Source organism: Gallinula chloropus (assembly GCF_964237585.1).
Source record: "Gallinula chloropus genome assembly, chromosome: 16".
Taxonomy (NCBI): Eukaryota; Metazoa; Chordata; class Aves; order Gruiformes; family Rallidae; genus Gallinula; species Gallinula chloropus.
The window spans coordinates 10,474,100-10,501,064 of NC_140101.1; the positions used below are offsets into that span (position 1 = coordinate 10,474,100).

At 52.6% G+C, this 26,965-nt stretch overlaps 1 protein-coding gene across 1 annotated transcript; it reads right to left on the bottom strand.

The window, feature by feature from the left end:
* Positions 1–887: 887 nt before the first annotated feature.
* ADA (adenosine deaminase) lies at positions 888–21,437 on the bottom strand. The gene is made up of 11 exons (XM_084271603.1): positions 21,392–21,437; positions 14,627–14,688; positions 11,382–11,504; positions 11,112–11,255; positions 10,152–10,267; positions 7,869–7,993; positions 5,595–5,666; positions 5,189–5,290; positions 4,444–4,511; positions 3,848–3,977; positions 888–2,570 (listed from the first exon to the last, which is right to left on the bottom strand). The coding sequence occupies exons 1-11, from the start codon at positions 21,425–21,427 to the stop codon at positions 2,469–2,471; spliced, it is 1,080 nt and encodes a 359-aa protein (XP_084127729.1). The 5' UTR covers positions 21,428–21,437; the 3' UTR covers positions 888–2,468.
* Between the last annotated feature and the right edge of the window lie 5,528 nt (positions 21,438–26,965).

Here is a 26,965-nt window from a genome sequence, read left to right on the forward strand (position 1 = left end):
AGCCTGCTCCCATTTCTCTCTGCTCAGGGGCAAAACAGCAGGCAGCGCCTGGGCTTGGCTGAGCTCACACTTGGGTCTTTAAGCCCCATTTCCAGCTCCGCTCGCGGCCGCTGAACTGTATTTTTGGCTCACGCTGACATGCAGAGAAAGCCAAGAGGGACTGTGCACCAACCAAGACCTCTAGAAGGCAAACACGGGCTAATCTTAGGTCTCCCTGGTCAGAAAATATCTGTTCCAGGCTTATATTTAGGCAGATGATTAGTGACCTGTGGGCCAGCTACCCTGCGGGGTCAGGCGAAAGGCATCAGGTTCCCCCTGCAAGTGAAAGAGCCAGGTCAGCTGCATCCCCGACTGTGCTGAAAGGCCACAGGCAGTGGCTCAGTCCAGCCACATCCTGACTTGCTGAGCACATGGATGCTCTGATCCCTTCATTTCATCTGAACACAGAGGTGTGCTGGACCTCCCAAAACTCAACAACTAAGCACTAAATGATCAGGAAGATTTTCAGCAAGCGCTCCCCTGCCTGAGCTGGCAGTGCCACCCCACAGCCCAGCCTGGACCACTTTGGCTCTGAATCACAACCAACTGTGCAAAACTCAGAGGGTCAAGGGTGTGGGGTGGGGGGAATTGCAAACTATTACTGATACATGCTTGTAAAAGAGAGTGCACAGTGATGGTGCAGCTGCTTCTAGCAGCATTACACATCCCTTTGATTACTGAAGGGAAGAGGATGTGAGGTAGAAGAACCTGCATCTGTAAACCAAACCTGCCTGTCCAGCAAGGGAGCAAGGCTACCTTTCAGGGATACCTTTCTCCCTTGGACAGAAAGGCAAGAGGATTTCTCTTTTAATATAAATCTGTTACTTTATTAAACAGGATTAACAATCAACTGCCCAGAATCCAAACAAGCAACTCTTCGTCAGAAAGAATTTTTGGAGAAAAATTACCCAAATTCTTACCACAACCATGTTCTTAAAAGTGATGCTTTATAAAAGTAAGAAATCCACTCTCCCATATCCATCAATCTACCTAGCTACATATATCTCTAGGTGGATAAATGCACCATGTACTTCAGAGATGAGCTGTTTCCTCAGAAGACAAATAAGCCTGAAAAGGATGGAAACACTCCCAGCACACGCTCGCCGCTGGCTGAGACCGGACTGGTCTGACACACTGACTGTAGCAATGGTGACCACAGCCCCTCTTCAAAGGCCACTTTTTGGTATAGTATCTTTGGAGTAAGCATCGTGGCAGACACCTGGGATGCTAAAGCACACCACACACTCATAATAAAACAATGGTCTCTCCTCCGGCTGCGTGGCTCTATTGCATAAAGTAAAAATAGGATAATGCACCAAAATGGCTTAGAAATATTCCTCCACCAGCTGGAAGATCTGACTTCAGCGTTGTGGCTCTGAGAGAAGCAATTCAGATGGGACCTGAGTCAATATGTGACATTGGGCCTTAGAGCTTACTGAGTTAACTTATGTGGTTTTAATAGTGCCTAAAGATTACATCAAGTCAGGAAGAGGGCAGAATGGTTAAAACAGGCCATCGAATGCGGTTTGTCCAAGTCCTAAACAAAGAGCAAAGAAGAGCAAACTGCAATTCACAGGAACTCTCTAGGATGAGCACTAAACTGGGAAAAGTCCCAAAAGGCAGATTTTGGCCCAAAAATGGTAAAAATATGTTCCAAGTCCCTGTGCCTGTGTGAGCATGGTCACGGCCAGCTGTGAGCACAACTGCAGCCTGAGCCCAACGTGTGCGCTTCTGCAGCGGTGGCAGCGAGAGGCCGGATACGCAGGAATCCTTACCCAAGAAAGGACACCAAAATAATCATGTAGGATTTAGGTGGGTTTTTTTTTTTTTTCCAATGCCCTTTAGATCCCAGAGCACCAGCTTCCAGCTTGTTCTTGTTCCAGTCTTGTTAGTGTAAGACTAACCCTGGGTAAATACAGCTGTGGCCAAACCCTCCTGCCCATATGGGTGGGAATAAAGCCTCTGTTTCCACAGTGCCTGCTCACTCCCTGCCAGCACTAACACACCTTTCACCCAGAAACATCCCAGTTAGCCCAAGCCCCCACCCCAGGTAAAGGTGGTTATCGCTGCGCTGGGGGACAGGGGGCTGGCAGGTCAGTGGGGCAGGATGGATAAAGCAGAGGGGGAGAAAAAGCAGGGGAGGTTCTTCTGCTTGCATTGCAGATGGGGAAGGGAGTCAGGCCAGGAGGCAGTTTCAGTCTGCTGGCACAAGAGCAAGCTAGGAAGCTGGATACCCGTTTGGGAGACGGGTTGTGCAGGTGATAGGTGTATGGGATAGTCTGATTCTGCTTAGCGCTGTAAGGGTTAACACAGGGGTGTCAGTAGTAGAGACTGACTCGGGGCGCCTTCCCCAGCGCTCCCACTAGCACGGAGGAGAGTCGAGCACGCCTGAAGAAGGGCCACTGCTCCGCGCTGGCTGCGGGGATGGGTCACGATGCGTTGGGGACCATCCCATAGGCTTCATACAGCTTGTTGAGCAGCTCCTGCTTTTCCTTCTCAGGTAAGAAGCTGGACTGAGCTGCGTTGATGTTCTGGGAAGGCAGAGGGGGAACACAAGGGAGACATTAAGACTCATCAGATATCAACATGTGGTTGTGCACATCCAAACATCTGGCTCGGAGCTGCAGGAGGTGAGGGACAGTGTAGTTTCCACTCCATGATTCATTTCCGTGGCCTCAATTTACAGAGTAACTGCTCTGGCCCAGCACAAACAGCAGTCTCAAGAGCAACAAAACAGGCACAAAGTGAGGGTCATTAAATACTCTGGAGTTTTTAGGGTATATATACTTCAGACCTGCACCCACATGCCCATCTCCCCTTTGGACAAGAGCCTCTCCTAGCACAGTGGCGGTGGCTGATGTGCTGCCTCTGGGACAGAGCCTGTGCAATTCACCTGCTCAAGTATCTTGTGCAGGGACCTGCCCTATGACACAGGAACAACCCAGCTTCTGCAAGAGCCAGAGAGAACAGCTGGCAGCAGGACAGCTGCGGATCCAGAGCTGTCCTGTCCCTCCTTCCAGACCCAGACACAGATCTGTAGGAGAAAGGACTCCTGTTCCTCCAGCCAGAGCTCAGAGCAAGACTGATGCCCTCCCGTGAAGTGCACCCTGCACTTCCCAATCCCAGCAATATCTTGGGAGACATATAGGTTAAAGTGCTGACAATGCAAACCAGGAAAGCTTCCCCCATTAACCAGGTAACTCAAACTCCCAACAGTTTTCCTGTCTTTCTGTCTCAGGTGAGTAATTAGAAAATCAAGGATATAATCAAGACACACAACTGACTGTGTGTGCCAAAACTGAAGCCAACGGTGACTTTGTTGCCAGCCCAGTCATTGCATACTCATGTTTTATGTGCAAAAAGCCACAAGCACTTCTGTAGCTGCTACATCTTGCTAATTCCTGGGCCAGGCCTTGAAGAAACCCACCCACAATCCCAAATCCTGAAAAAAAACCCATCAGGCACCTTACTTCCTTCCTGCTACGACCTGCCGTGAGGACATCAGTGGACAGCTTCCACTGACCTGCTACCACAAAACCCAAAGCAGTCAGCCCAAGCCATGGAGGCCCTGCAGAGCCCACCCTGCACTGAGCAGCACTTGGGTCCTCCTGCTCCCCATAGCCCGTGGTGCTCCCTGCCTCCCCCTCTGCCAGCCCAGCAGCCATCCTCAGCCTCGTGCTCACAAGGCCAGTGCAGGGTTTTCTGATTTCCACTGAAAAGTCTTAAAAAAATAAAATTAAAAAAAAAGCACAGGTTGTTCTGGGCTGCAGCAGGACATCAGCAGAGCATCCAGCCAAGGCTGACTTACCACTCTCTTGAACTCCTCTTCAGTGAAGCCCATGTAGTCCTTCACTATGCTGTAATCCTTGTTAATACTGGAGTTAAAGATGAGGGGGTCATCCGTGTTTATAGAGTAGTTAGCTTGATCCTTCCTAAATCTGTAAGGAAATCGGGTAAGACCCTGGGTGAGGCACTGGTCATGCAGTTCTCAGGGGACGCTGCAGTAAAAGCAAAGCCCTCCCAGCCGTCCCGACGGCTCACGCTGCTGGACACAAACACAGGGCTTGGCTTGTCTCACCACAGCTCTGCACTCACCTGCTTCTCCAGTGCCACAGGGAGCAGGGATCTCCTACCCAGGGGTTCAGCAACCTCAGGTCTCGCTCACAGACTAATGGCTGGCATGCAGCATTTCACACCCACAGCTCAGAGCAGGGCAGGAGGGACAGGAGAGCATCCCCAAGGGATCCCCACACCCCATCCAGCTGCACCCCCTGTGTCAAAGGGTGAGGAGGTACCACATTTTCCCAAGCAGTTATACAGGTGCTGCCTTTGCAAAGCAATAAAGCAGCTATAATCAACCCAAATCCTGGTTATTTAAGATTGCACATAATTGAGAAGACTTACTGTGCTACTGGGTGTTTCCCAAAGTCCGGAAGACATGCTCCAGTGAGATAACTGGACCAAGGGCAGACCTGTTTGGGAGAGTTAAACACAAAACCTCAAATCAACCCCACAGATCTGAAGCCCAGCTGCACACTCAGATAGCTACAAGTGCTGCTAAAGCCAGATAGAGGTTTCGAGCTTTGTCCACAACTAGCCCTCAGGGCTGCTCCAACAGAGCAGTGCGTGTCTCAGGACACAGATGCGAAGAGTCCACAGACTACGTGACAGAAACAGGAGCTGGTGGGATATTTCCCATGGCCAGGCTGCTACCAGCCATACGCTGGCCACAGTTAAGAAATGCCTGGCATTAAGGATAAACACATATTTATTCCTTATCTTGGGTAGATACACTCATTCTGGGGAACAGCCAAGGAAATCTGCCCATGCGAGGTGGCTCCCAGGCACCTCCACCCTCCAACCAGTGTCTGGTCCAGCAGCTCACACCGTGGGACGAGGAGTCTGCAGCCTTAAGGTATATAAATTAGTGAACAGCCCTTCCAAAATGTACCCTCAGCCAGACCAGGATCCATTTCTCTCTGCTGTGTATACCAGTGCTCCTTGCACCGAAGATCCCAGCAAAGAGCTGTGGAGCTTTGGGCTTCTGGGTCACCTCCCAGCATGGTCAGCTGTAGGACAGCCCAAACCAGGGCTGATTTTCTACCTGAACAGCAGCTGTCTGCCTCACCCTCCCACCACACATTCTTACCTCAAAATGCATCTTTGCTCTCAACAGCTCCTTGTAGAGCTCGGGGTCTTCCAGGACATGGTAGCCATGGCCAATGCGCTCAGCCTTCAGGAGATAAACTGCCTAGAGAACACGGGAAAACCACGTACAGCCTATGAGCACCAGCTCTGCTCTGCCTGCCCAGCAATCCCAGCCCCCCACGGGTACACCCCACACCACTGAGCCAGCTCAGGGGGGCTCCTTCTCTGAGCCCCCAGAGACAGATCTCTGCCTGGGTCCCTGACGTTTGCTCTGCTACGAATACAGGGAAGACACGGGCTGCTCTCTGCCCGGTGTAGGGGATGCAGGGGCACTTCCCACCCCTCTCTTTGCCCTGGGATGCCCCAGTCCCTTCTACTCCTTGTCCCAGGCTGGGAGCTCCTCATACCTCCTTGATCATGGCAGGTGGGCCAGCCTCCCCAGCATGGACGGTGCGATGAATCCCACATCTTTCAGCTTCCTGCAAAGCAAGAGAGGACATGCTGCTGTCACATCACCCACAGCAAGGTCAGCAAACCTCTGGGCTGGCACAGCAAGCTGCAGGGCTCTGCGTGAAGAGCCCCAAATCATGAGCCCTGCACTCACAGGCGCATGGTCTCTGCTGTAGCACAGGCTGCAGGAGAGGAGTTCAGTAGTGCCAGATGCAGAGGGCCTTAGAAGGCCTGGTTACCTTCCCCGGGAGCCCAGCCAGGCTCCTCAGGGTCTTTTAATACTGGGTGAGCTCACTGCTGTCTCCTCTCCAGACAGTGCCAAGCTTGAAGCTCTCCTTCCTCCACCCACTTGCCCTTCTGCATGAACCTTGCAGCAGCTCCTGCAGCTGAAACTTCTACCTTTTTGGCTGGCTGCAGCCACTGGGAGAATGTAAAAGCCCCCAGGGCAGAGAAGCAGCTCAGACACCAGCACCTCCCTTCTGGACAGGGCTGGAGCAGAGGCAGCCCAGCTGGGGAGACCCTGCAGGTACAGCTTCAGAGGCATTCTGAGATGCTCTCTACAGCCACCCCAAAAAGCCCCTTGCCAGGGTCACCACAGGTCCCATAGGGTTTGGGAAGCTGCAGAGGCTCAAGGGAAACCCAGCTCCTACCTTGCTGCAGAAGGGCCACCCAGCCAGCATCGATGGGCAGGCTGCAAGCCCTGTCTCACAGCAGATGCCCTTCCCAGGCACTCAGTCGGGGCTTTTTACACATCTTTGCACTTTTTTAGATAACCAAACTTCAGCAGGGCTAAAGTACCAGACCAAGAGAAGATTGACCCCAGCACTGCAATTGTCCACTTGTTTCTACACAGGATGAAGACAACCAGAAACTCTTGTTCCCCAGTCACAAGACAGTCATCCCTAACTATCCCAACAGCAGCCAGGGATACAAGCAGAGGGGTCAGGAACACCACATGCACCAGGAATTCCCCGTTAATCCTTCTGGCCACTGAAGCCTGATCCCCTGACCCATGGCATCCAGGAGGCACCTTGGGTCTAACCTCCATCCATGGGCATATCTTCCCTGGAGTGGCTTAATCCCTTTTTCAACCCATTTCTCTGAGGATATATGGTACATCCTCTTGGCTTCTCCTCCCATGATCACTGTGTCCTTGGACACAGTGGTTCCAGGATCCTTGGCTGTACGTTTCTGCCCTGGTGCTCCTCCACAGCCAGTGTCATGGTTTCACTGTACCCATTCTTTCCTCTCCAGCAGCTCTGAGGCAGAACATGCATGCCTGGGTGGCACCATCAATTTCCCCAATTCCCCTGGATGCATTACATCCCCACAGAGCACAGCCACAGGATACAGTACCCTGCCATGCCAGCAAGAGGGACTGTTGGGATTGCTTCAGCCCCCCTGAGCCTGGCTGAGTGCCTGGCACAGAGACAAGATGCATCCTTCTGATGTGGCAGTCCAGGCCTGGGCACTGCTGGCACAGCAGGGCAGGATGAGAGGTGACAGCCCATCAGTTAATAAAAGCCCGTGGCTGTGTCTCAGTTTATCCCCACACAGCTCTCCCAGCACAGATGTCGTGGTGGCTCCCACTGACCCTGAGAATGCCCCACATGGTTTCAGACCTGAGCGCTGCTTGCAAACCACCATCCTTCTGGGCAGTGAGGGTACACAACCTCCTCTCCCACCAATACAAGGGGCCAGCAACCCCAAAGTCCCCCCAGCACAGAGGAGCAAGGTGTGAAGCTTTCCCTCTGAGCCACTGTGAAGCACTGAGGTCTTGTGAGAGTCCCTGAGGAGGCCCCTGAAGTCATTCCAGTGTTTGCATTTGAGATGATCAGATAGAAGCACTTCAAACACTCAGCTTCTGCCTCTTCAGGCAATTTCTGTCAGAACAAAAGGCCAGTCTCCTCCCCACTTTGGCTGTGGTCTTCCTGAGCCCCAGGAGCAGACCCCAGTCGGCAGCAGCACGGTGCTGCCAGCAGGACATGGGCTCCACATCACTCATGTCCCAGCTCTACAGCTATGTTTCAGCAATGACTCCTGCCATTAATCATTTAGGAAATATCAACAAATACCTTTGCCATCTAACAGAATGGTTTTAACAGCAGCAACACATTTGGAAGCTGTCCCAGCTGGCTGCAGCCCGAATGACGTACCACGTACCCCCTCATGCCTGTGCCCTCAGTATTTGTTTTTCCCATCCTTTCTTTCACAAAGCTTAGGAAACAAACCTCATAAGCCTTCTTATGCTCAGAGCAGTTCTCCACCCTCACGTTCTCATCTCCAGCCAGGTCGATGGCCACCACAGAGTTGTTTCGATACTTCTTGCAGAGTTCCACCACCTCTGGAGACCAGCCTAGAAGAGACAGCACCAGGGTTCAGGAGAAAGCATCAGTAAGTGATGTACCTTCTGCATTTTTCTAAACAAACCCTGCATATGTAACTAGAGGGCTAGAGCTATTTGCTTTGGTCTTTCCTAAAGTTCGATGCTGAAAAAGGTAGGTAACAAACTCTTAGAAAGGTCTGACATGTTCAGGCAAATAAAAGCTGCCAACTGATTAGTGTGTTGTCAATCAAAGGGGAATCAAAAGCATTTAGCAGCTATAAAGCTGCTCTTGACATGTTCTTCTGCTCATTTTGGGGTGGGGGAAAAAAAAACCCCTTCCAAACTGGCTTTGCATTTGGGCCGAGGTGAGCTGAACTGCACAGCCCAGGGCTGTAACGTGGTGTGCAGGAGAAATCCCTCAACTTGCTCCTGAGTGTTCACCCTGTCCCAGCCTGGGTGAAGGAAGAACTGTCCCATCGGATGTGTTGTGTCATGGAGGAGTTTGGGCTGGGAGGCATCTCTGGGGGGAACCTGTATGACAGTCTGCCCTGCCTTGCTGCAGAGCATCCTCAACTTCCCAGACAAGATGCTGGACACTACTCCTGGTGGGAAGGAGCTGGTCTTTAACCCTCACAAAGTGTTACCTTTTTTGGTATAAGGGAGAAAAAGGTAACAAGAAGACAATGACTAATTCAGAGCTCTCTCTGATCAGGACAGAGGATAACCTCTGAGAAAGGGCATGCATCTACCAGCTCATCTAGCACTTACCCTTAGCAAAAGGCCAAGAAACTGCCAGAAATGGTAGTGTTAATCATTAACAGACACCTGCTGTGTACCTACAACCACCAAATCATACCAACACCAAAGAAAACGTGTAATTTCATCTCCTTTTTTTCATCAGTTTCCAGCTCACTGGGTCAGAGCCATTATTTTATTAACAAGTTTAATACAAGCTCGTTCTGGCTGGCATCCCTGCCTTTCTCTCAACAGTTCATAAATTACAGGCTGGCTTCTCACTGTGTGGCACATCCCAAACGCAGCACTAAAGCCTCGTATCAAGAGCATCCCTGGCTCTGGGTAAGAGTTGGTGCCCTGGGGACACCGGGAGCTGTCTGCATGAGCAATCCCTCCCTCCTGCTGCACAGGTCCTGGGTGCCAGGACTGCAACTGCAGCTGAGCATGATGCTGCCTTACAGCCTCCCAGCTTCTACAAAGTGAAAAAATAAGTTTTCTTCCTAGAAACCAGAAATGTAAAGGTCACGTTTTCCAAGTATTGTCTGGGGGTGGCTGTGCGGGCAGGAAAAACCCCACCCCCAAATCTCTCAGTTTCTAAGAACATAATTTTTCACATTTCTAGACAGAAATTAACCATGCCCTCATTAGCAAAGAGCTTTCCACTACCTACTCCGCTGACGTAAAACCATTGTGAGATATGAAGATGTTCATAACAAAGTTGTGTCATACAACCCTGCTCTGACTGTATCCTTCCCTAGAAGATGCTCACAGAACTCAGCAGCCCAACAAAACACTGGAAGTTGGGTTTTCTTCCTATTCTGGGTCACAGCACCAGTTACCAACAAAGTTCAGATATGAAAGCCGGTTTCTGTATGTGGCTTAAGTTACATTTTACTTGTGTTTTTAGCTTAAACCAGCAGTGACAGCAGCCAGGAGATTCTCTGGCTGACCCATGACCCAGGCTGAGGAAGGAATATGCCGCTGTAGCAGCATGACCATGAGCAGGGCAAGTGCAAGATCTCATGCCTGGTCCTGCTCCCATCACTGTTTGTGATGTTTGTCTGGACCCACCAGACAGTCATAGCAGATGCAACCGCTGGCTGTGGGAATGACTTCAAGTGGCCCAAGGAGAGCTCCAGCCTTCAGGCAGGGAGTGAGCTGTGTGCAGAAAACACACCTCCCCAGAAAAAGGCAGAAGAGTCTGTTTTGTCTCCCTAGTGAGACCTTTCAGTTACAGGTTGTACCCATGGGCCCCCACACTCGCATCCAGCAGAGCCTTTCCCATAGTGAAGGGAGCAGATGACCCTCACCAAGAAAAAGCCTCCTCCTCCTCCTCAGCACTGCCTGGTCCCACCTCAGACCCAGGACATGGGACCTGAACCCCGGGGATGTCACCCCCCCGCCACGCGTCAGGGAAGGGGAGCAGAGCAGCAGGGGAGCTGCAATACATTACTTGGCATATGGCGCATGCAGCATAGAATAGACCTGGCTTTGATGTGGAAATCCCTTTCTCCATCCTGCAGTCCCTGATTTACGAGGTTAACGACTTCATCTGGAGTGAGGTCTCCCCTGCAGAGAAGAGAAGCTGTCAGTGAGCAGCCTGGCACCCACCAGGGAGGCAGGCAGGAGCCACCGTCCAGCCCAGCAAACCCCACAGGACACCCCGTGCAAAGCCCCAGGCTGCCCAGCATCCCGCTCACCTTAACATCCAGAGGGGCCCAATGAGACCCCCAGAGCTGAAGAGCACATTTACACCCAGGCCATGCCCGGATCTACCAGATGGTGGGCACAAAAGCATGCAGAGATGACAGTAAGATTTAGAAAAGCCTTGGGGAACTGGATGCCAACTCTGCCCGAGCAGAGGAACCCGCTCTTTGCCAGAGCATCTTCATGAGGGCACACGACTTCCTGCAGCCAGGTAGGGACAAACATGGGGCTCAACGCCCATCACAGCTCATTTTGCAAGGAGCCACAGAGCCCAGCCCGGATTTAATCACAGGTACATGCCACAGCGGGGATGCTGTGTAAAGAAGGGGTTGGATTCCCAGCCCCCTACGATGTTTCCCATCGTCTGCCAGCTCAAATTCACATTTCACAGTCAGGCGATCTGTATCTGAACGCTCTTCCCCTCACACAGACAACGACTTCAGCCAGAAGCATAAGCAAAGCTGCTCTGCACGTGCAGAACGACATGCCCAAAGCAAGGGACATTAAAACATGGCACCACGCAGAAGATATTATAGGAGGACAAATCCTATTGACGGGGAAGCGGGGTGGAAGAGTGCCGGCACTCGCTGCGTTGGAGGAGAGAGAGGAGATTTGGTTACCCAGACTTTGAAGACACGCTGGCTGACTGGCACAGGCCACGCCACCTCCATGCCCCACCGGCTCCCAGCGCAGCATGAGCACTTACTCGGTCTGGCCCCATGGGATGGGATCCACGCGGCAGTTGGCCAGGAGGTGGGGGCTGTACCGCACCTCCACGTAGATGATACCTTCCTTGGCTTTCGTTTCCACGAGCTCGTAGGCGATCCTCCTCACCGCCTCACGGTCACCCCTGCAGGGACAGCAGTGGGACCCATCACTGGGACTCGTCGCCCTTGAGGCTGAGCAGTGTTAGCCAGCAGGCACTGCCAAGGGTTGAGGGGAAAGAAGCAAGGAGCGGGATACGTGGGGTACTTACGCAATGGCAGGCATGTAGTAGTTAAACTTTTCCAGAAACTGTGTGAGTGTCAGTGGTGCTTTGTAGCTGACATGCTTCAGGAGGTCATCAACAGTGCTGCCAGGCAGAGGAATCCCTCTTTTCCTGGAAATGAAGCCACATGTTACTGGCAGGAAAGGCTATCGGATATTCAGTCCGTTCCATGATCACATCCTAAGCTGGCAGCATCAACCTCCATTTCTTCACAAAAGAGAGATATGGCACACGGTGTTCTTCCAAAATCTCCTTGCAGATGCAGCCCTAAACCTCAGTGGGGAGGAAGGCAGTTCAAAATACAGGCAAAGCATAAACAAATCAAAATACAAATCCAGGCTGACCCAGCAGGAACACAGCCAGAGCACATTATAAGCTTAAGAAGGACTTCATCTAATGGGGCTCTGGATTATTTCTTGGCATCCCTAAGTCCTAGTGGCAAAATTGCCCAAATTCTTTAGAAAAGTTAATTTCCAGTTATGCAGGCTCAAAGGCTTGAAAAATCATGGAGACACTCCCAGGCCTGGGATCACGCACGCACTGTGGCTCGTGGGTTTAACACCAGCAGCTCCTGCAAGTGAGCCAGTTCCCAAACCCGACCTCATAGTGGCAGCTCCTCTGATGGGGACACCTCCCATGCAGGAGAAAGCAGCTGTCCTAACAACTGCTCTCACTAGGGGGGTGGAGATGGCAAAGCCCACCTAAACTCTTCCAAGAGGGAAGATGCTGCCCCTGGAGCCCTGGGTAGGCGGTAGGTGGAGGTGTCCCGATTGGGGTGACAGCCAGGCTTGGGGGCCCATGACACAAGGATGTTGCATGCAGCTGCTTCCCAGGCAGTCATCACCACCCTCACCCCACAGGCTGTCACTCTGCCCAGGAATGCCAACCTAAATTAGGAATAATAACCAGACATTCGGTTTTAATCCTCTTGCCTGTCACAACGAATTACAGGCGATTGACAGATCTCTCTGCTAACAGGGGCAAAACGCCACAGACAGCGTCCTGATGCCAGCAGCCACCCTGACAAGCAACTTGCAGCCCAAATGACCCTGCTCCCAGTAAACACTGCTCCTTTCCTGCTCAGGAAGGAAGGACACCAGCCCCACACTCAGCCTGCCACGCAATCTGCACAGATTAAGTTGCTGGCACGTGGCTGGGAACGCTCATCACTGCCAAGGCATTGCTCTTCCTCCCCACCTTGCCCTCCCTATGGCACTGCTCCAGGAACCAGCCCACATCTTCCTCCACCCGCCCAGGGAAAGTTTCTTGGAGCAAAGCCATTTCCCTGACCTGTCCCATGTGCTTTCCCAAGGATTGCCTCCCTGCAGGCCACGGGGATGGTGCTCTGGGACGACTCACAGAGCAGAGACCCTGCAGTCAGGGGCTCTGGGGGATCCTGCCAGGATGGAGTTGGGAGCTGCTGTTGCCCTATCCAACCCAGCTGGCAGCCTTCCCACAGCAAAGTTGCTCCAGTGGAACATGCTCATGCCTGCCAGCACCTCAAAATCCTGCCCAAAGCAGCATGCACACTGTCCCAACTGCAGACAGGGGGACACCTTGTCTGGCGATGACACCCTGTCCCATGACGGGTCTGCCAGGGCTCTAAACCCTTTGGTTGGGTGGGGGGAATGCAAAGCCTGACCTAGACCTGACAGAGTTGGGGCCAAAGTTTCTAAAACCAGCTGAGTTCAGCCACTGCCCAAGGGGGCTTGTGCATCCCAGCAGCTTCAGGCTATTTATATGTGGTCAGCCACCACCGGGCAAATTTATTTCTAGCTCTTTACCTTTAAAAATAGCCTACAAGCAGCTTTCTGTGTCCAGGGTGAGGTTATTAAGCCAGTCCCCTGTGCTGCCTGGTTAGTTTTACATCAGTGTGAGCACTAGTTTTAGAGCCCATGAATCCCACGGCCTTGCTGCACCCCAGCCAAGTGTGGCACCAAGGGCTGGCAGCCCTACTGCTGCTTGAAAGCAAGGCAGCACTCAGCACACACTCAGCAATGGAGGTTTGTCCTAAGAAAGACAGACACACAGGGTGCCTCAGGTGGCTGCTGCTGTCTCCTGGGCTTCAGGGCTCCTACAACCTGCCTGGGGACTACCCCAGCAGTTGTCCTTTGCTGGCAGCACAGCTGCAGCACAGCCCCAGGGAGTCAGCACCAACTCTTCTGTCCATCAGGACTTTACTCCAGCCCCACAGCCCATCAGCAGATGGGCAGAGCCAACAGGAATGCTGACTCAGCGTGCCAGGCAGACATCCTGCAGTGAATGAGACTGACTTCTCTGATCAACCTTCATTACTCCAACTGCACTGCCAAACGCATGGCCAGGCTGCTTTAGCGAGTATCTCCCCCAAGGATCACATTGCCTTGGAGTCTGCTGGGCTCACAGCATGCCAGAGCCACTTCCTACCCTCCTCAGAACTGAGTCCCCTCCCAAATGTCCCAAGTTGTGCCTGAAAGCTGTTTCCCACACCCTTTATGCTTGCCACGTTCCCAGTCTGAGGGTATCTGCTGGTGTCACTAGCTTTCTGAAGAGTGACAGCTGGAAGAAGCCTTAGGCTTATTTTGCTTACAGCCAGCTCCTCACACCAGTTAATCATTCTCACTGGTGCTTCCCACACAAGCTACACTGAAGCAAGAAGGTGCACGTGGGCTCCATGAAGGAAGCATCCTCTCTGTGCCACTGCCAGGCACCTTCCTGGGTCACCCTCACACGAGCGCGCATCCTTGACCGTGAACACTGCGCAGGCAGCCTGGGGTACATAGGCAGGCAGCACCCAGGCCCCAAGGGGCACCCAAGCTGGTTTTTCCTCCCAAGACTGGTGGCACAGCACCACCAGTGAGACGAGGCTCCCAGCCTGCTTTCACTGAACTCGCTTTTGCAATTAGTAATGTGGAAGAAGAGCCAAGAGCACACCAACCCCACCACTTCCCAGGTGTGCTTCACAGGCAGCCGCTCTGTCTGAGAGATGCTGCCTGTACATCGCTCATGGTGGCTCCTCTTAACTTGCCCGGCCCACAGGACCAATGGCCACCACACCCTGTTCCTGCAATCAGCATGTTCCCTGAGAGGACCCCACTAAGACCAGCACCAGCCAGGCTTGCTCCCTGCACAACAGGGGAGAAGCTCTCCCAGCCCACCAGCACCAGGTCTCCTCTTGGAGAAGCAGACAAGCAGAAGGGATGATACTTTTGGACTGCAGCTCCCAGAGGTTTCTTCCCCCTGCCACAACTCACTTGCCAAAGTGCAGGATTGTTTCTGGTCTAATGGCTCCATCCAGGTGGAGGTGAAGCTCTACCTGCAATGAGATGAAGAGAAATCTGTGAGGTACTCTTAGAGCTGCAGCAAAAGGTTTAGAGAGGAGCAGCTGGTGCTAACGTGGGTGCAAACACAGCCAGTACAGGGACAAAGTCACAACAAGGAAGAACATTTTTAAAATACCATTCATTTGCCTAAGTATCATCTAAATATATTCTCATTGCTGCCACAGCTCCCACATTTGATGGGCCTTTCTGGTTCCAGTAACTCTCAGGAACTGCCCTGCCCTTGTTTGGCTTCAAGGTTGGGAGAAGAGAAAAAAAAATCAAACCCCAAAACACCTTCACTTTCCAGCTTGTTCCTTGAATTCACAGACATTAATTAGCATCAATTATTTCCTAAGAGTCATTACACAAAAACTTTGACTTCACTTCCAAGAAACAGCTCCTGATATATTGTTAATTACTCAGTATTATGGGAGCTTACAGGCTTTCTAATCTTACCCATGGAGCCAGTCCCATGGTAGAAGCCACTGTTAAAATATATAGAGAACAAAGGTTGCCCCGTGGAGCTGAGTTGGGTTCAAAATAACACACTTATATTTTGGCTCATTAAAAATGGGACAGTAACTCAGATCTCTTCGCTCTGAAACCCATTTTCCCAGTTATTGCTGAAACGAGGGATTTTGGAGAAAGAGCCTCAGAAAAACAAAAGCAAGTTGGGACTTTTGGAGGAACATGACAAATGTAATTTGGAAGTGGAACCGGGAAGGAAAATATTAGCTGTAAAATGTTTCAGCTAGACCTTCCCATGTCCAGAACTGTTTTCTTTTAAGCAATGAAATAGCCTCCCAAATCCATGTTTAATTTATTTTTTTAAGGAAACTGTTGAACAGCAAGTTAACTCACCAAGTTCTGGTTAGTTATAACATTGCACAAACTTTCCTGTGTAGATGATTGCTGCAGGATGCCAAGAGTTGAGAGGGAGCCAGGAGAGGACTGGGTATTTGCATGGATAACTAAACTGCCCAGGGTTACTAATTAAAACCCACAAACCCTCTGGCATCAGGGTACGCATCAAACAATAACTACAAGGAGCTGGAATGAAAGTGAGAAGCCAGGCCCCTCCAATGTGTAATTGTTCACCTCTAGATCCTTCCGCTCGCCTCTGAAGCGTCCCTGAGCTGCTGACGTGAGCTCATCGCCGCTGGCCCAGCTCCCGGCACCGAGCTGGCAGTGCCTGTCTCTGGGGCACACACTGATGCCCACCGCAGCCCTCGACGGCGTGCAGGCAGAGACACCCCTCATCTGACTCAGGGCCAGGGCTTTCATGGGCCGCTTCTGCTGCGAGAGGCTGGCACTGCTGGGGTGGGACAGCCCTCATGGCCTGGCACAGCCAGGAAGCTGCTGCTGAACTGTCCACTGGTGGGATGCAGGGTGCAGCTGCCCGGCTCAGGACCGCTCGTGGTGCTGATCCTGTACCACTGCAGTCAGCTGGCCCAGGGATCAGGAATATCTCTGCTGACACCCCTGCTAGCAGGTTGTAAAGAGATACCCCTGCACTTCTCCTACCCTTAAGACACGACCTGAATCTACAGCGATGAAGATTCTAAAAGGGCAAAACCTGATCTTTCCCCCCCACATCGAGTTACACAATCCAGCTTGTGAGGACTAAATGTCCTGAGACACAGCAGATAAAGTAACAGCCAGTGGACATGATCTGCATCGCCAGATGTGGACGCCTGGCATGCTTTCCACTCTTCAGCTCTGATTCCTATTTCAAAATCATGCAAGCTCCATTCCTTGAGGTTTTCAACAGCCCTCGTGACCTTCTGATGGACAGGCTTGAAACTTGCCCATGCTGGATATAAAAACTAAGCAACCCAAACCTACTGGTGTCTTCTCAGCCCAAACATTTCCATTTCCATCCCAACAAGCAAGATCACCCCAACACAACACTTCCATCAACATGAAAGCAATTTCAGTGGCGTCCTTCACCCATGCAAGTCACATCCTCCTGCCACTACCAAAACATGTGGGGGTGTTGATCTGCTGGAAGGCAGGAAGGCTCTGCAGAGAGACCTGGACAGGCTGGATCGATGGGCAGAGGCAAACTTTATGGGGGCTCAACAAGGCCAAGTGCTGGGTCCTGCACTTTGGTCACAATAACCCCAGGCAGTGCTACAGGCTTGGGGCAGAGTAGCACCCTACAACTACCTGCAAGAAGGATGTAGGGCGACAGGGGTCATCAGGTAACAAGCGATAGGATGAGAGGAAACAGTTTCAAACTGCACCAGGGGAGATGTAGGTTAGATATCAGGAATAATTTCTGTACTGAAAGGGTTGTCAAACATTCTGACAGGCTCTGCAGGGAACTGGTGGAATCACCATCCCTTGAGGTATTTGAAAAGCATTTAGATATTGTGCTTGGGGGCATGGTCTAGAGGTGGGCTAGGCTGCAGTTGGCCTCTGTGATCTTAAAGGTCTCTTCCAACCTAAGTGATTCTATGATTCTACAATTCTCCTGCAGGTAAGATGTTTGTAAAGCAGCAGGGTTCCTCTCCAACACCAGCAACAGGCTCTTCCTCCACTGCCATGCAATTTCTTTGGGTCTCTCTGGACCTAAACAAGTGCTAAGGAACTCTTGTGCAATGCTACTCAACCCAAAACTTTGTGGGGTTCCTCAAGATCAGCGCTTGGGGCAGTTGTTTTCTGCAGCTGGGAACTAATCTGGGCTATTCAGATTACTGGGGGACACTGAAGGGAAGAAGCAAAGGTGTGCCCACAAGGGTCACTGCGGAGAGCTGGCCCCAGATAAGGATGCAATCAGCAGAGGCACAACCAAGCAGCCCAGCCCAGCTCCCCCCAGCACCTTGCTCGCAGGTTTCCAGGTCCACAGGCAGCTGCTGGCAGCAGATTACACCTCAGCTCTCCTCCTGCCTGTGTGTTTTGGGTAAACAAAACACAGGACTTCCAGATACAAGCGGGTGACCTGACCTTACTTTAAGTCAAGGAAAGTACCCAGATAAAGATGAAAGAGTTCTCTCCGAGCGGTGGCTCCAGGAGATGATGCCTGAGTAGGCAGAAATAAGGTGAACGAGGGGGCCCCTGCCTCTTCCAGGGCTCTGCTCCTCGGCACACAGAGGTACACGTGGCCTCCCTGCCACCACAAGCGCTCTGGATTATGTGGAGAGGGACGCCCACATAGATGGATTAAATAGGGATCTGGACACTTGGTCCAGGACCCCAACCAGCAGCACTGGTGCCGGCCAGCCTGGATGCGGCAACACCTGTCCCGATGAGGGGCAAGAAAGCAGCAGAGCTCTGAAAGCAGCAAAGCTTTCCCAAGGCAGGAGCACTGCTCTTCTCCCAGCTGCAGCAAGGAGGACCACCTTTGTGTAACCACCCTTCGGTCCTTCTCCTGCACCTCCACAGTGCTGCTGCCGAGAGCAAGCGCACCGACCACCTGCCCACCCGAGCATCCAAAAGCCAGAGTAAGACCTCCGAGTTCTACAACAGGCTGGTGGAAAGCCCGAGGGATGGGCTCAGAACCCGTAAACTGTGCAATCTCAGCTCAGCCCAGCCCCAGCACAGCAGCTGAAGCAAACTGAGGCCGTTCCATTTTGATGCAGAAACAAAAGCTTCAGCTGAACCGCAGCGCGTGACTCCTCCACGCTATCGGCAAGCTGGCGCGGGGGAAATATAGAAAAATAATTCAAAAAAGGAGAAGTTGGAGAGGTTTTAAGGGCTCTGGCTTGACTTTTCTCCTCTGAAAATGCTGTGTTTTCTTTGAAACGTAGTAAGCTTCAGAAACAAACGCAAACTCCAAAGGAGGCACTTCAAACAAATACCGCTGGGTTCAAAGATCAGCTCTGATTATTTTCAATCCAGAGACGTTAAGAGGAAAACTTAGCCAAACATTCAAAGTATTTTCAGCTACAGTCAACCCACCAGCATTTCTCCATCACTCCAGGGTTTGCTCAGCAGACCGTGGCAGAGCCATTAGCTGCTCCATTTGCCTATTACATGGCATATAAAGAACCATCAAAGCTAACACATTCGAGGGAATTTCTGTATTGGGTGGGTTTAAGGTCTTTTTTTAAATACATAAAACGAACAAAGCCCTAACACCATAGTAGGAGGAACACCAACCTCCTCTTCTATTCTGATGGTTTCCAGCAGATGTTAATAGATAATCCAGGTGGCCAACTAAAGTTGCATCATTTTAAAACCCTTAGCAGTGACTTTGCCCAGGATTATTTATCAGGACATTAAGAGGTGAAAAATTAAAGTTCGTTTTATTGATTTCAATAACTGGAAATCCAAGTAATTGCAGCTGCCGTTTGTCGACTATTAGATACATGTGGCAGTAAAATATTTATACTGATCAGAAGTCAATGAGAGATAAGACAAAGAAAGTACAAACTGTGCTCCCCAAACACCAGTTCTGTGAAACCATGGTGCCAGGACCCAGGTTCTCCTCGTCATCAGCTCACCACAGGTGCTATTGAGCAGCACCAGCTGAGGCCAGATCAAGAGGGATGCGAGGCAGAAGAGATGCAGTATTATCCTCACACTTGGTGACACCCACACATGCATTTTGGAGATGATTCTGCCACACACATTAAAGTTTGAGCCTTTAAAAGAGAGACGTGGGAAGCTACAAGACCTGCACAGCCTACTGCTCCACTGCAAGAACGCTCGTGGCTTCTAGAGAAGCATTCATCTGACACGTGGCTGTGGCAGCTGAGGAGGAGGAGAAGGATGCTCCTACGCGGAGCAGCCTTTAGTACCTCGGTGCGAGGCTCCTGGAGCCACCAGGCTGCAAGACATTGATAGGCGATGGTGGCAGTTTTTTTCCTGTTCCTTTATGGCCCACGATAAGCAGGGTTCAAAGTCACCCCCAGCAGCTCCCTGCTCATCCACTGCAGTCTCTGGAAGTCAGCAAGTTCCCAAAAAACACAGAGGCAGGCCTGGCCCCACATTGAGCCGGGGCTCAAAGCTGCTCCAGTTACCAGAAACGTCTCTAAACCACAAAATCGATCGTTCCCAATGGCAGAGGGTCCAGGGGAGTGAATAGGGCTCATAACTGACTTCAGACCTTTCCCCCCCTCCTCCCCCCCCCAAGCCTGACTTTGCAGGTTCACAGGACTGGAAGGGACTGCCTGACTCAGGAAAACCAGCTGCGTAATTGTGGAAGCGGGACAACAGGAGCCTGATCTCAGCAGCTGAACCCTGCATGGTTTTTCCCAGGTCTGTCTTTGGCATCCCACTCTCCCACACACTGGAAAAGTAGGAAGAAGAACAAGTGAAAGAAGAACTTAATTTGCTTCCCTCAGCCAAAAGTTTAAAATCACTGGGGTGAACCACCAGCTGTTGTTCTTGGTGGAGCTGATGAAACCCCAACATCCCTCAAAGTTGAAGTAGCCTTAAAAACGCCTTAACCATTAACAGTTGTCAATGCTCCCTGCATTTTGTATCAAGGTTTGCCCACTATTACGTGGGTCACTTTCCCCAAGAAGCAAACCTCACCCAGCAATGGAAGGAACTGTTAGTGTGCATGCAGGCTTTTCCAATGTTTTTTCCTGATGTTACTGCTGCAAGCTCAGATCAAGAGACACATGGTTTGGGAGTGGTAGGGGATGCAAACAGCAGCAAAAAGAAAACCCCCACCAAACGTTTGGGCTTTCAGTGGCAATCTTCTTCCCTGGGAAAGCTTCCCGCAGCTGCCACCACTTAGGTTCTCCCACAGTGGGACCACCAGCACACTCATATCACTTTTCTTGGTCTCCTCTGCCCCGGCCCCTCACTGCCCACCAAGAGCCCAACCCTGCCTGCTAGTCAGAGCAGCCGGGCAGAGGAAACCTGTACACCAGCTTACCCAGCCCACAGCCTGAGAGCTGAGCTGTCCTAACCTGCCGCACGAGCAGTGCTCTGCCATCAGACACAGGATGGCTTCTAACCACATCTATTTCATCTTTTTCCTTCACAGCTTCTTTTGTCCTCCAACTAAACGAACAAATAAGCTACGGCACGGCCCTACTTGAGAGGCATTGATCCAGCACGTGGTGACAGCGGAAGGCTGGAGCACACCCTGGAGCCACCGTGACGTTATCTAGGGTGCCGGAGGAACAACCGAGCTAAATGTTTGAGAAGAACAAACCCAACCCCACACACCCAAGAGCGAAACGAACCCCAAAACAAAACAAGAACGGTGAAGACGCCCGTTTCAGCACAGCAGGTCTCCGCGGGCCCCCTCAGCGCTGGGCTCTTCCCAGCCGTGCCCCGGCCAGGCTGCCGGCGCATCCCCCGCCCGGGGGGCACAGCCACCGGCACCGGGAAATGCGGGGTCCGGACACCCGCGGCAGCTCCGGCAGGTCCCCGCGGGGAGCACCGGGCCGGGGCAACGCAACCCCCGCCTGGTGCCGCCGAGCGAGAGCCCCGGGCACGCCCCCCCCCCCCGGCTCAGCCGCCTTGCCGCGGGCCATGCCCCAGCTCCCACCCCCCTACACGCCGCCTCAACACCGGGGCGCGCCCAGCTCTCGCCCCCCACCCCCCGGTGCGTGTGCGGCGGCTCGGCCCCGGTGCGCGTCTCTATCTCCGCTCCCGGGGCGCCCGCCGCATCCGCGGTGTGCACGCCCCGCGCTCACCCCCGAGGCGGGTCCTTGTGCCCCCGAGGCGGGTCCCTGTCCCCCCAGCCCCGCTCCCATCCCGGCGCCTCCGGCGGCGGCACCAACACCTCACCTTGGGGTCCCTGAAGACGCACGGCTCCCGCTCCATGCTGCTGCTGCCGCCGGTGCTCCGCTCCGCGGGTCCCCGCGGGTCCCCGTCTGCCCCGCCCCGCCCCGCCGGCCTCGCCCGCCCCCTGCCGGGCTCGCCCCGCCCCGCGCCGAGCACCGCGGCATCCCGGCGGGCAGGGCCGGCTCCGGCACCCCCGAGTCCCCGGAATCCGCCCGGTAATGGCCGTGTATCCCCCCGGCTCGCGTTTCCTCCGGGCCGGGGCACAGCCTCTCCTCCTTCTCCCGTGGCATGGAAGGAGAAGGTGAGACGGGACAGCCACAGCTCAGCCGGTGCACCGGGAAGGCTCTGATCGCAGGCTTAAGCCAACACAGCAATATATATATATATATTTAATCTAAAAAGTACTTAATTGTTTGGTTTAGGAGCCATGGTCCCACCCCCCCTTTCCTGCTTACAGAGCCGCTGCCCCGTGACTCGCTTGTTTATTCTGATGGCTTTCCGGACTTGTTTGGTCCAGCACACACCTGCTTTCAGCACCTGCACGCTCATCCTCAAGCCTTGTTGCTTATTTTTAGTGGTCTGGCCACGTGTTACTCTGCCCCTCTGCCTGCAGCTGGCCTCTCCCATAGGCAATGCTCATGGCAGCCCACGACGTGGGGCAGAAAGTCCTGGTCCTCCTCACCAAGCAGGGCTGGAGAAAGCAGAACTTTCAGCTGCTCCGGTCTTAAAGCACCCACAAAGTCGCACCCATTCAGCTAATGGCAAATCTGTGAGGTGGAACCAGTCCCCAGAGTGAGCTTTGAGGACCCTACCTTGGGTCCTCGTGCAGCCCTGATGAGATGAGGTCTAAGCCACAGGGAAGGTGCTGAGCAGGCAGGTGGTGTTTCCAAAGTCACTTCAGGGTCAAGGATCTCAGCTTTGTTCCACATGACTGGAGCCCACCTGCCTGGGCAAGGCCACCCCCAGACCACAGGCAGAGTCTGGGGGGAGCCCTGGAGATGAACTCTGTTGTGTCAATGTAAAATACTCAGTGTGATTCTCTCCGGCACAGAGAAAGCAGTGGGGGCTGTAGGTGTGAACACTAACCACAAATAGCTGGAAAATAATGCTTGCTCTTCTGCTTCCCCAGCTGTGTTTACACCAGAGGGACACTGTGGAAGCTGGCAGCAGGCGGTCAGCTACTCCGGAGCCCTTTCCGCAAGGACAGGCAGGGCTGGGCGCTCCTCCAGCCCCGTGCTGCCCCAGCAAGGTTACATGAAACAGCCCAGGGAACGAGCAGTACCAAAGGTGGAGGCTGCAACCTGGTGCTAGGCACTGCTTAGTAAGCACAGGACATGCCACACACTCAGCACTCCACTGGAAAACGTCGCTGGCATCCCTCGTCACTCCTCCCCAGCTTTGCCATGAGAGCAGCGATGGAATTTCTGCCCCAAAGCCAAGCAGACTGAGAAAACAGCAGCTTTTCAGCTCGAATCCCAAGGTCATTTGGGTATGTGCATTGCAGCGGTGCCTGTGGGAAAAGCACAGGGCTTGGCTGGGGAGGAAAGTTCATCAACATGTCCTCTTTTATTAAGTACCACCTTTCAAAGATGCCCTGACTGCATCCATACTGTAGAGATGAAAGCACATTAGCCACAGTTAACTGGCAAAAAATACTTTACCAAATAGCTCCTGGCAGGGGAAAGTAACCCTTAGCTGCCAAACACGGTGCCAGCACCACTCAGGGCTTTCAGGAGCCCATGGGATGGAGCAGCACTAAACCAGGCTCATGGGAAACCAGTGGGAATAAGCATCAGGTATTTTATGCACTAAGAGCTGTGATTTCCGGAGTCACCAAAACACTTTCCAGGCTCCCAAAGGTTTACAGGTGCTGAATTTGGGTCAGGCTGCCCTGGCTGTGCACAGAGGGTCTGGGCAGGAATAAAATGCTTGAGCATGCAGACTGGAAACTGGGTGGGAAAGCATCCCTAGGCAAGGTGAGCTCTGGCTCACGTGGACCAGTTCACCTCCACATCACAGGCTTTTTTAGCAGCCACTTGAAAAATGTCTATTTTGCCTGGACAATGTCCCACAGTATCACATGTTTGAGGTCTGACTCCTGCTTCAAAGCATCTGTGGCATAAATGGTCCCAGTGTGAATACAGGGAGCTTTCTAATGGTCTTTTGTGAGCACAGCCCGGCTGGATGCGTCACCTACACTAGAAGGACAGAGGTCAGTCAGAGCCTTTATTTGAGATTAAAGGGAATTACAAGGTAAAACATAGCACATGGACAATTTCCTGCCAGGAGAAGAGTTGTTTGCAAAGGTCAGAAAGAGGTAAATGAAGCTGAACTGGCCCCACTGAATGGGAATGGTGTGCTAAGGGGTTTTGATGGGGTTTTTTTCTGCTTAGCAGTTACATGTGAGCTGCAAACTCAGCTCTTCCCAGGAGTGTCAACACCAGGACCATATAGTGCACTCGGTGTGCACAACTGTGCTGCAGAGCCTTAGAAATAAGGCTTGGGCTGACTTTGACCTGACCCTGATCCACTTTATCCATCATTACCACTGGCTTAATTGGGTGGTTGCAACAACTGCTGTACTGTTGACATGAATGTTTTCCTGCAGAGGCCACCACATCCCTCAACAGCCAGAAGGCTCAACAACAGCAGGAGTTTGATATTTAATGGTTGACAGCAATTCCCCACCTGGGAAGTCAAAGGGACACAGACAGGGACCTCTGTTCCACCCTTGGTTAGATGTTTGTGTCAGCCCAACGTTCCAGACCTTGTTTGCTTTCCCTTCCATTTCGGTCATACCTTTGAGTCACTTACAGAGACAGTCCTGTGCTGGGCTCAGCTTCCAGGAACAGTGCTTTTTGGAGTGGAGAAGACCCCAAACCCCTCCTTGTCCCTTCAGCATGACAGATGCTTCCCAGAGCCTTGCTGTTGGGAATAAAAGCCAAACAACTCACGGTTATGAGAGGCTCTGGTGTGATACTGCGCACTCTGTTCACGTCTCAGAACTGAGCCCCTCTCCTGACCCACGCAGCAGAGGAAGGGGCAGTCCCAGGCACACAGGCAGGAGGCTGCACAACTGGGCAGCTGCGGGAGCACCAGATCTGCTGCTTCCCCACGGCTGCTGGGGCAGCTGTGACCAGTGCACCCACAACAGTGCTGGGGGATGCAAGAGGCACCCCGGGTCGCATTGCCATGCGTGGAAGCCACCACAGGGATGGTAAGAGGGGCAGGAGCACATCTCATGCTTGAATCACAGAATCACAAGGTTGGAAAAGACCCTTAAGATTACCAAGTCCAACCATTCCCGTCCTATGCTAAACCGGATCCCTGAGCACCTCATCTACCCTTTTTTTAAACACACCCAGTTATGGTGACTCAACCCCCTCCCTGGGCAGCCTGTTCCAGGCCCTGACAACTCTTTCAGTAAAAATTTTTTTCCTAACATCTGCTCTGCCCCTGCCCTGGGGCAGCTTAGTGCCATTTCCCCTTGTCCCATCTCCTGTTCCCTGGCTGAAGAGACCATCGCCCACCTCTCTGCACCCTCCTGTCAGGTCACTGTAGGCGGTGATAAGGTCTCCCCTCAGCCTCCTCTTCTCAAGGCTTGAGATGGTCCAGCCAAGTGCAAGGCACCACATGAGGATGTTCTGGGGGACAAACTGCTCAGCTACAGCCTACCCACAGCTCCCATATCTGCTCTTGTTTATCTTTTGCATTTTTTAGGAAAATTCCAGCAGCAGAGTCAGGGTAAAGCTGATCTTGGAAGATATTCCTGTGCTTATTTCCCAGGGGTTATATTAAAACCTGCTCCCTTTCTCGTGCTCCCACAGGTTAAACCCAGCTGTGTGTCAGGGCTGCTGACATCCAGAAAAAGCTTTATCCAAAGAGACTAAACAACTGCTTACACTGGGCTCACATTTTCAAGAAACCCCTACACACACTTCTTTGATTTGGGTTTTTTTATGCCTTTTTTTTTATTTAAACCAGATAAAGTGTCACACCACAGCCCATTGTACGTGGCTAAGAGGGGACAAAGTGTTTAGACTGATTCTGTGGTGAGGGATTATAAGTGCTGATGTCCCCCACAGCCACCACATACTGCCAGACTGGGCGTTTCTGCAGGAGTGGACGGTCCCAGCCCAAAAAAATCCATCGCTTCTGCAAAATGTTTGTTTCTGAGACAAAGCCCTGACTTCTCTCAGCATTTCCCATTTAACTTCTGCAGCTTCCCCACAGCGCAGGGAAAACCTCTGCCCTGGGATGAGCCATCCCCAGTCCCCGCGCTGGAGTCACTGGTGGGAACTCAGCCGCAACCCGCTCGGCTCCTGCTGGGGATCGCAGGACCCTGTGGTGGATGGGAAAGGCAAAAACACAGCTGAGGAGCCACCCCGCTCCCTGAAGGGACTGCGCTTCCCCTCTGCCCTCCAAGGAGCTGGAAGCAGACCCAGCACTGGCCTCCAGAAGTGGAAGCAGGTCCTGCATCACACCACAGTCCCAGGCAGACTTTCCCCCAGCTCTCCATCAGTGGGGAGTGGGTGACAGACCTGTCCTAAGGATGTTCACGTGACAGCAGCCCCAAGGGCATTAGGGCAACCACGGGGCATCCCCGAGCAAGAGCTGATGGCTACCTGTGTATGGCCAGCCACTCTGCAGACCTGACAGGGGGCTAGTCCCAGCAGACCCACCCTCTCACATCACTGCAAGCCACACCAGCCTGGAAACAGGCTGAAACCTGTTAACCTGCACACTGGACGCCCCCCCCACCCCATCAAGACATACCCCAGGGTAGGGATGGGGCTATCCTGTAGGCAGGTTGCACTTGCCCATTTCAGGGCATTTCCAAGCAGCACAGCCACACTCCCCACTGATGACAACACGTCCAGACAACACCTGGCCAGAGCCCATTGAGACCCTTTGTCCCATCTCTTGTCACATGGCTGAAGAGACCATCGCCCACCTCTCTACACCCTCCTGTCAGGTCATTGTAGGCAGTGATAAGGTGCAGTGATAAGGATGCAGCTGCCAGCAGAGCCACGTGGGCACTGCAAGCCTGCTGCTGATCCCCTAACCCGATTAGGGCTGTAACACAGAGGGCCAAGTTCACACCGAGCATCGTGCTAATGGATTTCAACCTACACTGAACATCTCCTGGACCAGAAGGGATGCCTGCATTGAGCTACAAGGAGGTTTGGTTGCCCAGGGCCCATGAGACACAGGTACAGAACAACTTTAAAGGCGATATAACAGGAAGGAGATGGAGGAACACTGTGCCACTGCTTCAGGCTGTGACAAAGAGCAGTGGTCTGAGTCTGGCAGTACTTCAGACCTGAGATACTTAAGGTCTATCTCTGGACGCTGCCCAGAGATAAAGGCAGCCCTGCTCTCACCCAGCCCTACAGATCACAGGGTGTAGATGGACGTGGTGCCCACAAGTAAGTGGAGCACATGGTGCCCACAGCACAGGGCAGCGTCACCCTGGCAGGAGCACCTTCCTTCTCTCTGCCCCACCCACAGTGTCAACCCGTTTCACAGTATTAAAATCAAATGCATAAGTTCAAGACCAAATAAAAGCAAGGTTCA